This window comes from Dicentrarchus labrax, unplaced genomic scaffold (assembly GCF_905237075.1).
Source record: "Dicentrarchus labrax unplaced genomic scaffold, dlabrax2021, whole genome shotgun sequence".
Classification (NCBI taxonomy): domain Eukaryota; kingdom Metazoa; phylum Chordata; class Actinopteri; family Moronidae; genus Dicentrarchus; species Dicentrarchus labrax.
The window spans coordinates 30,003,355-30,016,287 of NW_026136711.1; the positions used below are offsets into that span (position 1 = coordinate 30,003,355).

The following is a 12,933-nucleotide window of genomic DNA, read 5'->3' on the forward strand; positions in this document are numbered from 1 at the left end:
AGAATGACTGTGTGCTGGTTGGATGTCATTGACACTCAACTCTGCCCTCCAGAGCTTTCCCACATACCATCAATTAGCAGAAAATAGGCATGTGCCCCTCTACAAATCGACTTTTTGAGTTTCCTCCTTTTTGCAACAAACATTGTGGGCACCCCCTTAGAACAACCAATCAACCAACACATTAAAGTGAAAACGTATATAATTAAGTATTATTTGAAAATGCAAATAATTTGCTGCACATTTCAGAGACATAGATATGGAATCAATATTGTACAATTGTAAAATCTCCTGTTTGTTCAGTAAGTTGGTGTTTTAACATCAGGACAGATTGTCTGAATATGCCATTTCTTCCCTTTGTGTAATAATTAATGTGACAGGAATGGATGCTGGACACAGTTCTATGTGCAAATTGACTTGGTTTCCTAATATATGAATTCATTTCAAAAATGGTCTTCAATTATTGAGCAATGTCAGTTCTGTTTTACTCTCACTTTCCCTTACAGCATAGTGGTTGAGATATTTCTCTTAGTAGTATATGAACCTTGAGCAGTAGTTTTCATTTTCAGGTGTTTATTGATCAGAGTCTGAGTACCATGAGATTGTGATTCTGATAAACATTGTATTTAGTAAAGTTAACCAATTGTCATTAATATATTTAACTGGTTAACTTACAAAGTGTAAATTCCAGAAGCTCTTTTCAAACATTGTGCTAAAGGTATTGGTTCTCATTCGATAAAGTCATACTTTTCTAAAAAGTGGAACTGATCATTTATATCAGACCAACATTTACAACGAAAGGCATGATTTGAAATAAATTTTGGTTTTGGAGCCGGGCTCCTTTTAATGTCTCTTCAGGGCAAAGGTCTGGATCTATTGTCCCACAGGGCTCTGTGAGTGAGGTTCCTCTGGTTTCCCACACTTTGTCCTTTCACTGCTTTCACTGGAGGAACAATAGAAGTGTGTCGTATGATGCATCCCATTAGTGTCTGAATTCTTTAAGGAGGGAAATGGTTCACTTTTAACTTTTTGTCTTTGAATTAGAAATTGTTCTAAAGAAGTCTGATGACTTAGTTTTCTTCATGTAACCATATTGACATAAAACTGGTAAACCCAGCACTATTTTTTTTTTTATTCAAATTCATAAAAACTTAGTTAGCTTTACACTAAACAGTTATGCAATGGATAAATAATTAGACTGTGTTCTGAATTGATGAAAAATAATGGAGGCATCAAACAATTCAGAAAATGTAGAAAATTCTCTCTTTTAAAATAGTAAAGAGGGTAGTTAGGATATGCAATTATTAAAATACTGTATTTTGGAAAATGGATTCTTTTGGGAGTTAAAAATATTGACATTCCCATGATGCATTGAAAAGTTATTTCAGAAAACTTGAGAACAACAATCATTTTGCTGTCCAGATGTAGCACAGTCTTCTGACATGTCTTTTCTAGTCATTGTGAGAAGAAAGTTCTCAGTTGGTCTCACTTTCCCACACTGACTCCCTGAATGCTGTGGTCAATGAACAACAAAAGGACTTTGAATGGAGCTTTTGTGACTTACACTGGACGTGTGTTGTAGTAGAAACAGAGCCTGACGGCACCGACCATCTGAAGGGAAAGAACACCGTTGGCTGCCTCTGACTGCAAAGTTTGAAAGTACAAAGAAACTGTTATTATAAAAATTGAACTCTTTTGATTTGCAATGACATTAGTGAACTTCCAATCATTGTCACACATTTTGACTAACCAATCCTAACTGTTCCTTTCTATCAGTAACTGGATAAACTTTCAGCTCTATGGATGAGGGTGGGAGGTTGAGGCAGCTGTTTCATGAAGTGTGCCAAATTCCTTTGGAGAATAGTCTGCTGCAGGTGGGGTTGAGGATGCTAATCATGCTAAACTCTGTTCTGCAGAGTTTACTCACACTCTTTACATTAAAAGAAGTTTAGACGTTTTTCTAAATCCGAATACATCTTTTTCAGAATTCTCTCTCTTTTTCAAGTCAAGGTCAAGGTTACTTTATTTGTAGATTTGGTTTGCAGTAAAATACACTCCATTCCTCTAGACAAAAATACAAAATCAACAAACAACTCAGACAGTAGACAAACGTGATACAAACCAAAATCTAATATCCTACTCTAGAAATTCTGAAAAACAGTACATTTTCACAAATTATGTAACAGCAACATATTTAATTAATTTGCAAACCCCCAATATATGTTACTTTGGTGAAGGGGATTTTTTTACTAGGAAAAATGTTTTGAATACTGATTATGATTTGAAACATGTTGCTTTTCACTGCTTTCACTGGAGGAACAATAGAAGTGTCTCTTATTATGCATCTAAGATACAATGTCTGACCTCTTTAAAGAGTGAAATGGTTAACTTTAAACTTTTTACATTCAAATACCTGAAATCAACAGTAAGACCAGAATAATTGTGCAGCAAAACCATCTCTGAAATGGGCTTTGTCTGATTTACTTTCATGATTTGACTCAATTGAACCACATTGCCTTGCTGGGTTTAACTCTAAACAGGTATGTAACAAATTAATAATTACTGTATGTGCTAAATTTGACTTTGATTTGTCAATCCAATGTGTGAATATTAATGGAGGCCTCTTTTAATTAAGTGACAAAGAAACAGAAATGTAAAGTTTCTCTCTCTCATTATAATACAGAAGGTAATGACACAAAATGACATGAGAACACAAGATATTCAGCTGGAAGTGTTTGTTTATTCGACAAGGCACAATGAGCCACATGAAGTAAGAAAGCTCCAACTAGAGGTGATGATACATCACAACAACAACTTGTAGATTTCTACAAGACACACTGTACTCAGAGAGAGTAAAGGAACAGCTGTCTTTATAAAAGACAAACGATTTACAATATTTGAGGACACAGTACTCACTGTCCTTTGAGAGTTTCTTCACAAATGGATCAAAACATTTTCACTTTGCAAACAAAATGAAAAATAGTAAAAACTGATCTTGAAACAGATCACATCATTCTTATAACCATTAGATTCAACTGAATTTCAAAATATAAAACTTGTATTGTCACTGGAAAACTGTAACAGTGTGAAATTAAACAAACCTTTAACAGTAAAAAGATAAACATATTGACCTTAAAACAGATCATTGTTCAACAATCACATAAAGTGAGAGAAAGTCCATTAAGACAAAATGTCCATAAAAAGGACAATTCAGATTATTGATCTAAATGATCATTAGTAATCAAGAGGTAACAAATATTACTAATACAAAATGTTTTAGTAATATGGAACATGCAGTGAATTATAAAAGTGTCACAGTGAAATTGTGACATTAATTAAACCTTTTAGAAAAAAGGATTGACATTTTGATCTTATAACAGATCAGTTTTAAGTGATCACACATTAATGTGAGTTAATGTCCATTATGACAATATGTCCTTAAAAAGGACAAAGTCTTTTGATCAGTATGATCAATAACAATCAAAAGATAACAGATGTTACCATAGAATATACTACCAATACATGAAGTATAGTGAGGTATAATAATAATTGCTGATGCAATCAGATATGTTCATGCAACATGCATGACAAGATGTTCTCTTTCTTAACATGAAAGATATTGTTGCTGTCATTTCCTTTGGAAATATCATCTTGCACCAAGAAAAACACAAAATACAACCTTCTGTACACACAGAAGAACAAGTTCATACTATTTCAAAGAATTCAGTCCAGTAATCTTTGACCAATGTGGTCATCTGAGTTTGTCTGGTAGTAACTCCAGAATGTAGGTGTCTACCACGGCCTCCAGAGGGCACTGTTGACTGGACTCTTGTCTTTGGTGATGCTGGTCTGGACTGTGGAGCTCAGAAGAGAGAAGTCAGCCTCTCTCAGGTTCTTATCAGAGGAAGACTGCAGCTGGTTGAAGTGGTTCAGCAGTCTTCTCTGGGACTGTGTCTTCACCTGTTCCTTGGACAGGAAGTGTGTCACCTCTTGGACACACCTGGAGTAGCCCTGATCAACAGCTGCTGAGTCCACAGCTTGATGCTGCTGCTGCAGTCGTCTCAGGACACAAACTGTCATCTCCAGGATGTCTGCTTTCTCCAGCTTGGAGTCTGGCTGCTGTTTGAGGAACTCTGGATCCAGGAGAGACTTGAGCTGCTCAATGCTGCTGTTGATTCGCTCTCTGCGTAACTTTTCCACCAGAGGCTTTCTGAGCTGCAGAAAGAAAGAAAGTCATTAATAAACTTATTCGGGAACATAATTTCAGACAGATAACATATGATAACAATATTTAAATCTTCTTGAATCTTCAATTTACCTTGTGGGTCAGAGTCAGATGCTCCTGAGAATTGGTCATTGCTGCAGTGATTGTAGGTGCCATGGCTGGATCTCTGTGCTGTAGAGGTCTCTGTAGAGAGAATCTGATCTCTGCTGGCTTCATCCCTCCTATTTATAGTCCCACATCTCCATATGAATGTGTGGGTCTTGGTCTGGCTGGAGTTTCTCACAGTCTGTAGCCAATGAGAGAGCTTGGGGAGACAATCCGGCGTGTGGAGCGGCAGCATGTTGAATGCTTTCATTGCCTGGGGGACAATGGTTAGATCTCTGGGGAACAGGTGGAGGGCTGGGGGGGTGATGGAGAGAGACTCACAGAGCTCTGTGTGAATCTTGGAAAGTGGTTTCCCTGTAGAGAGCAGATCTGCTGCCTGATGCTGAGATCAATGACTTTGACTGAGCACTCGCTCTTCAACCCTTCAGACACGTGGGGGACTGATAACTATGTTTATGTAGGGTAAGAAGGCCTTAATAATTTAGAAATAACTAAAATAAATACATAGTGGAAACAGATTTTTGAGTCTAAATGCTGAGGCTGAAGTTTTAACTAAAATCAAAGAAGTACAATTCATGTCACTTATCTTGAAACTTTCTCAGTAAGTCAGTTTCAGTGTTCATATAATAGGATCTGACTTTTTTGCTAATTTTTAAAAAATAATTAAAATACTGTTTTTTGAAAAGTTAATTCTATTAGTTGTTACAAAATATTTTTGATGACCATGCTGCATTTAAAAGTTATCTTTTTAGAAAACCCTAAGAACAACAATCAATCTGCTGTCCAGAATCTAACACAGTCCTCTGACTTGTGTCTTGTATTGACTGGTAAAAATTATTGCATATCTATATAACTGCATTCAATAATCAGCAGAAATAGATTTTTATATCAGTGTTTTTGCATTGTGTGATAAGCCATTCAAATGCCAGTTTTGTCATTTATCCTCCATATTGTCCCAATTATTCACTTAGAACTTTCACTTTATATCAGTCTTGTCTTTTTTCTCAAATCTTTATATAATTACTGCATTTAGGGAAAGATCATTTTATGTGTTGAAAATATTGACATTCCCATTGCATTTAAAAGTTATATTCAAAACTTAAGAACAGGAGTCTTTATTTCTTTTCAGACATGACAACATCTTCTGGCTTGTGTCTTGTAGTCAGTGTGGGTAGAAAGTTGGTCTCACTTTCCCACACTGACTCCCTGAATGCTGTGGTCAATGAACAACAAAAGGACTTTGAATGGAGCTTTAGTGACAGATGCCGGCTGTGTGTTGTAGTAGAAACAGAGTCTGACATCACCAACCATCTGGAGGGAAACGACACCATTGGCTGGCTCTGACAATTTTTAAAGTTTGATATTTTGCTGGAAAATCTCTCCCATTTTCACTATAATGACTTATCATCTCATGTTTTCCATTTCTGATCATTGTCCTAGGCTATATTTTCAACTTCCAGTCACAATCAGGCCTTATTACTGACCATTAAATCTAAATTACAGTTTACCACTTGAGGGTGGGAAGTTTCATGGGGGGTAGCTGTTTCCTGAAGTGTGCCAAATTCCTTTGGAGAATAGTCTGCTGCTGGTAGGATTGAGGATACTAATCATGCTAAACTCTGTTTTCCAGGGTTTTCCCACAGTCTGTACATTGAAAGAAGTTTAGATGTTTTTCTAAATCCAAATACACCTTTTCAGGATTCTGTGTATTTTAGAGGTCATTGATGTTTTTCTTTGTCTTTTTTACAGTCTACAGTTCATCATGGTTTAATTCGAAAACATATAAAGTCATTAGGAGCAATGGAAAAAAGGAAATGCTTTAAAAATTTATTGTAAATATAACTAGTATACACTGATGTCAACATGTGATAGTAGTTTTAGTAATATTCTTTCAACTAAACACTGATGTCTCAGTATCAGTACTGAACAATTTTCTAGTGTCTTGTCTTCTAAGGCAAACTATTATAAGGCCAACATGTTAGTGAAATTAAACAAAGCAAAATCCGACACTAGAAATTCTGAAAAACAATCCCTTTTCACAAATTATTTCACTGACAGAAACATATTCAATTAGTTTTCAAACCCCAACTTTAGAAAAAGGCAATATGGTTCATATTGCCATTATAGAAGTAAAACATTTTTGAATATTGATTATGATTTGAAAGAAGTTTGGAAGATTCAGTTTTGGAGCCAGGGTCCTTTTAATCTCTGTCTCTTCAGGGCAAAGGTCTGGATCTACTGTCCCACAGGGCTCTGTGAGTGAGTTTCCTCTGGTTTCCCACTGCTTTCACTGGAGGAACAATAGAAGTGTGTGGTATTATGCATCTAAGACACAATGTATGACCTCTTTAAAGAGGGAAATTGTTAACATTAAAGTTTTTCAAATACCTGAAATTGACAGTTACAGCAGCATAATTGTTCAGTGAAACTGTCTTTGAAATGTGCTTTGTCTCATTTACTTTCATGATTTGACTTAATTGAACCACATTGCTTTGGCTTTTCTCTAAACAGATATGTTATGGATAAACAGTTACTGTATGTGCTAAATGTGACCTTTATTTGTCAATCCAATGTGGGAATATTAATGGAGGCCTCTATTAATGAAGTGACAAAGAAATAGAAATGTGGAATTTCTCTCTCTCATTATAATACAGAAAGTAATGACACAAAATGACATGAGAACACAAGATATTCAGCTGGAAGTGTTTGTTTATTCAACAAGGCACAATGAGCCACATGAAGTAAGAAAGCTCCAACTAGAGGTGATGATACATCACAACAACAACTTGTAGATTTCTACAAGACACACTGTACTCAGAGAGAGTAAAGGAACAACTGTCTTTATAAAAGACAAACGATTTACAATATTTGAGGACACAGTACTCACTGTCCTTTGAGAGTTTCTTCACAAATGGATCAAAACATTTTCACTTTCAAAATGAAAACATAGTAAAAACTGATCTTGAAACAGATCACATCATTCTTATAACCATTAAATTCAACTGAATTTCAAAATATAAAACCTTTGACAGTAAAAGGATAAACATATTGATCTTATAACAGATCATTGTTTAATTCTCACATAAAGTGAGAGAAAATCATTAAGACAAAATGTCCATAAAAAGGACAATTAATATTTTCAATCAGAATGATCATTACTAATCAAGAGGTAACAAATATCACCAATTCAGTATGTTTTAGTAATATGGAACATGCAGTGAATTATAAAAGTATCACAGAGAAATTGTGACATTAATTAAACCTTTTAGAAAAAAAGAATAAACATTTAGATCTTATAACAGATCAGTTTTAAGTGATCACACATTAAAGTGAGTTAAAGTCAATTATGACAATATGTCCATAAAAAGGACAGTTAAAGTTTCTGATCAGTGTGATCAATAACAATCAAAAGATAACAGATGTTACCATAGAATATACTACCAATACATGAAGTATAGTGAGGTAAAATAATAATTGCTGATGCAATCAGATATGTTCATGCAACATGCATGACAAGATGTTCTCTTTCTTAACATGAAAGATGTTATGTTGCTGTCATTTCCTTAGGAAATATCATCTTGCACCAAGAAAAACACAAAATACAACCTTCTGTACACACAGAAGAACAAGTTCATACAATTTCAAAGAATTCAGTCCAGTAATCTTTGACCAATGTGGTCATCTGAGTTTGTCTGGTAGTAACTCCAGAATGTAGGTGTCTACCACGGCCTCCAGAGGGCGCTGTGGACTGGACTCTTGTCTTTGGTGATGCTGGTCTGGACTGTGGAGCTCAGAAGAGAGAAGTCAGCCTCTCTCAGGTTCTTATCAGAGGAAGACTGTAGCTTGTTGAAGTGGCTCAGCAGTCTTCTCTGGGGCTGTTGATGCTGCTGCTGCAGTCGTCTCAGGACACAAACTGTCATCTCCAGGATGTCTGCTTTCTCCAGCTTGGAGTCTGGCTGCTGTTTGAGGAACTCTGGATCCAGGAGAGACTTGAGCTGCTCAATGCTGCTGTTGATTCGCTCTCTGCGTAACTTTTCCACCAGAGGCTTTTTGAGCTGCAGAAAGAAGAAGAAAGTCATTAATAAACTTATTCTGGAACATAGTGTTAATATAAAACAAGATAACATCTCATTAACAATATTTAAATCTTCTTGAATCTTCAATTTACCTTGTGGGTCAGAGTCAGATGCTCCTGAGAATTGGTCATTGCTGCAGTGATTGTAGGTGCCATGGCTGGATCTCTGTGCTGTAGAGGTCTCTGTAGAGAGAATCTGATCTCTGCTGGCTTCTTCCCTCCTATTTATAGTCCCACATCTCCATATGAATGTGTGGGTCTTGGTCTTGCTGGAGTTTCTCACAGTCTGTAGCCAATGAGAGAGCTTGGGGAGACAATCCGGCGTGTGGAGCTGCAGCACGTTGAATGCTTTCATTGCCTGGGGGACAATGGTTAGATCTCTGGGGAACAGGTGGAGGACTGGGGGGGTGATGGAGAGAGACTCACAGAGCTCTGTGTGAATGTGGGAAAGTGGTGACCCTGTAGAGAGCAGATCTGCTGTCTGATGCTGGGATCAATGACTCTGACTGAGCACACGCTGATCATCCCATCACACGTGTTGGTGGAATAATAGCTATGGTTTAATGTATGAAATACATCTAGAATCAAAATCAATATAAAAAATATGAGATTTTTTTTTTTTTTGGCAAAACCTTAAATCATCAATTGACTCCACTCTATTTTGACTTGATAGTTTAGATATTTTATTTTATTTTTTTAGTTAATCAATGTTTCTTCTGTTTTGTTTCATCAAAAAATACAGGATTTTGCAAAAGAATAAAATGGTACAGAACATTGTGATGCCCATTCATTGCACTTAAAGTCAAGACAATAATCATGATGCTGTCCAGATGTAGCAGTCTTGACACGTGCCTTGTAGTCGCTGTGAGTAAGCCGTAGAGCTCAGTTTCCCACACTGACTGCCTGTATGGTCAATGAACCACAAAGGGACTTTAGTGACAGATGCCGGCTGTGTGTTGTTATAGAAACAGAGTCTGACATCATCAACCATCTGGAGGGAAACGACACCATTGGCTGGCTCTGACAGTTTGTAAAGTTTGAAATTTTGGTGGAAAATCTTTCCAAGTTTCAGTAAAATTACTTATCACCTCATGTTTTCCATTTCCAATCATTGTTCTAGGCTTTATTTTGAGCTTCCAGTCACTATCATGCCTTATTACTGACCATTAAATCTAAATTACAGTTTTCCACATAAGGGTGGGAGGTTTCCTGGGGGGCAGCTATTTCCTGAAGTGTGCCAAATCCCTTTAGAAAATTATTTGGCTGGTGGTGGGATGGATGTCATTCACACTCAACTCTTTCCTCCAGAGCTTTCCCACACTCCCCCTATTAGCATAAAACAGGCATGTGCCCCTCTACAAATCGACTTTTTGAGGATGCTATAGTGAAACAGTGAGTGGTGCCATGGGTACAGCGTGGAGGCCCCCCCAAAAAAAAAAACATAATAATTAAGCATTTTTTGGAAACACATTTAAGACACATAAATAATTACTTAATATCGTTAAGTACTAAATATCATGTTTTTTTACCGGTCTGAACATCAGGGCATATTGTCTGAATATGCTTCTTTTTTTTTTACTGAGGTCATAATTAATCTGACGAAGTGGATGCTATAGACACACCTGCTAGGGAAAATGTAGTTGCTTATATTAAAAGTTAATCTTAAAAATGGTCTTCAACGGCAGCTCTGGTTTGCTCTCACTGTCCCTTATTGCACAGTAGTGTAGATATTTCTCTGTGTTTAAGACATTCTTAGTATCTTGCAACTACAACTCTTTGCACCTTACCTACCTATTTATCTTTTTTTATCTTTTCTATCTAAGTATTTTATTCTATTATTGTATTTTATTCCATTGTTGTATTTTATTCTATTGTTGTATTTTATTATTATTATTTTATATATCCATCTATATGTAGATGCTGTTATTTTCTGTTTCAGGTTTTTATTAATCAAAGCCCAAGTACCATGAGATTGTAATTCTGATAAACATGATAGTAAGTGAAATTAACCCAGTTGTTATATTTAGATATGTTAAATAGGTTCACTGACGTAGTATAACTGCCAGAAATATTTTGAACATTTTCCTAAAAATGTTGGCTCTCAATACATCAAATGACAGTTTTCCAAAAGTGGAAATGCTAATTTATATCAATTATTGTCAAAGGCACCATTTAAAACAAATGTCAGTTTTGGAGCCAGGCTCCTTTTTAATCTTTGTTTCTTCAGAGCAAAGGTCTGAATCTTTTGTCCCCCAGGGCTCTGTGAGTGAGCTTCCTCTGGTTTCCCACTGCTTTCACTGGAGGAACAATAAAAGTCTGTCTTATTATGCATCTCATTTGATACAATGTCTGACTTCTTTAAAGAGGGATTGGGAACCTTAAAACATTTTAGACAGAAAAAAACTGAAACTGACAGTCACATAAAAAGGATGCCTTTGAATTGGAAATTGTTCTAATATCGTTTGATGACTTGCTCCATCAAACACAGTGACATAACATTATAATCAAAAATCTTACTTGTACCACATTACTACGCTCATGTCCACCCTAAACAGGAATGTTATGGATAAACAATTACGTTGTCTGCTGACTTTTATCTTGATTTGTCAATCAAAAGTTAGAACAATAATGGAGGCATCTAATAATTAAATGTCAATTAAAACAAATAGGAATTCTCTGTTTCATCATTATAAAGAAGGTAACCAGGATACACAATGACACAAGAGCAGGACATTTTCAGCTGGCAGTGTTTGTTTATTCAACAAGGCACAATGAGCCACATGAAGTAAGAAAGCTCCAACTAGAGGTGATGATACATCACAACAACAACTTGTAGATTTCTACAAGACACACTGTACTCAGAGAGAGTAAAGGAACAGCTGTCTTTATAAAAGACAAACGATTTACAATATTTGAGGACACAGTACTCACTGTCCTTTGAGAGTTTCTTCACAAATGGATCAAAACATTTGCACTTTGCAAACAAAATAGTAAAAACTGGCCTTAAAACAGATCACATTGTTCTTAATAAAGAACCGATCTAAACAGATCATTGTTCAATAATCACATAAAGTGAGAGAAAGTCCATTAAAACAAAATGTCCATAAAAAGGACAATTCAGATTATTGATCTAAATGATCATTACTAATCGAGAGGTAACAAATAACACCATTGCATTATATTTTGCTAATACATGACATGAATTATAAAAGTGTCACAGGAAAATTGTGACATTAATTAAACCTTTTAGAAAAAAAGAATAAACATTTGGATCTTATAACAGATCAGTTTTAAGTGATCACACATTAAAGTGACTTAATGTCTATTATGACAATATGTCCATAAAAAGGACAGTTCAAGTTTTCTGATCAGTATGATCAATAACAATCAAAAGATAACAGATGTTACCATAGAATATACTACCAATACATGAAGTACAGTGAGGTATAATAATAATTGCTGATGCAATCAGATATGTTCATTCAACATGCATGACAAGATGTTCTCTTTCTTAACATGAAAGATATTGTTGCTGTCATTTCCTTAGGAAATATCATCTTGCACCAAGAAAAACACAAAATACAACCTTCTGTACACACAGAAGAACAAGTTCATACAATTTCAAAGAATTCAGTCCAGTAATCTTTGACCAATGTGGTCATCTGAGTTTGTCTGGTAGTAACTCCAGAATGTAGGTGTCTACCACGGCCTCCAGAGGGCGCTGTGGACTGGACTCTTATCTTTGGTGATGCTGGTCTGGACTGTGGAGCTCAGAAGAGAGAAGTCAGCCTCTCTCAGGTTCTTATCAGAGGAAGACTGCAGCTGGTTGAAGTGGTTCAGCAGTCTTCTCTGGGACTGTGTCTTCACCTGTTCCTTGGACAGGAAGTGTGTCACCTCTTGGACACACCTGGAGTAGCCCTGATCAACAGCTGCTGAGTCCACAGCATGCTTTCCACCAGAGGTTTTCTGAGCTGCAGAAAGAAGAAGAAAGTCATTAATAATCTTATTCTGGAACATAGCAATAATATAAAACAAGATAACATCTCATTAACACTATTTAAATCTTCTTGAATCTTCAATTTACCTTGTGGGTCAGAGTCAGATGCTCCTGAGAATTGGTCATTGCGGCAGTGATTGTAGGTGCCATGGCTGGATCTCTGTGCTGTAGAGGTCTCTGTAGAGAGAATCTGATCTCTGCTGGCTTCATCCCTCCTATTTATAGTCCCACATCTCCATATGAATGTGTGGGTCTTGGTCTGGTTCGAGTTTCTCACATTCTGTAGCCAATCAGAGAGTCCAACAAGAGAAATACATACGTTGAGCTGCCACATGCTTAGTGGTCATCTTAGATGGGTACAATGGTTATATCTCAGGGGAACAGGTGGAGGACTGGGGGCGTGATGGAGAGCGACTCACAAAGCTCTTTGTGAATCTGGGAAAGTGGTGACCCTGTAGAGAGCAGATCTGCTGCCTGATGCTGGGATCAATGACTTTGACTGAGCACACGTTTATGATATTTACCCTTTAGTTT

At 36.4% G+C, this 12,933-nt stretch overlaps 2 protein-coding genes across 2 annotated transcripts; both read right to left on the reverse strand.

Annotated features, from left to right (window-relative positions):
- Positions 1 to 3,684: 3,684 nt before the first annotated feature.
- Positions 3,685 to 4,475, reverse strand: LOC127371379 (transcription factor HES-5-like). Its single transcript, XM_051414162.1, has 2 exons — positions 4,316 to 4,475; positions 3,685 to 4,212 (listed from the first exon to the last, which is right to left on the reverse strand). Exons 1-2 carry the CDS (start codon positions 4,436 to 4,438, stop codon positions 3,790 to 3,792), a joined length of 546 nt encoding a protein of 181 aa, XP_051270122.1. The 5' UTR covers positions 4,439 to 4,475; the 3' UTR covers positions 3,685 to 3,789.
- Positions 4,476 to 7,018: 2,543 nt separating this feature from the next.
- Positions 7,019 to 8,608, reverse strand: LOC127371391 (transcription factor HES-5-like). Its single transcript, XM_051414172.1, has 2 exons — positions 8,496 to 8,608; positions 7,019 to 8,382 (listed from the first exon to the last, which is right to left on the reverse strand). Exons 1-2 carry the CDS (start codon positions 8,556 to 8,558, stop codon positions 8,047 to 8,049), a joined length of 399 nt encoding a protein of 132 aa, XP_051270132.1. The 5' UTR covers positions 8,559 to 8,608; the 3' UTR covers positions 7,019 to 8,046.
- Positions 8,609 to 12,933: the final 4,325 nt, after the last annotated feature.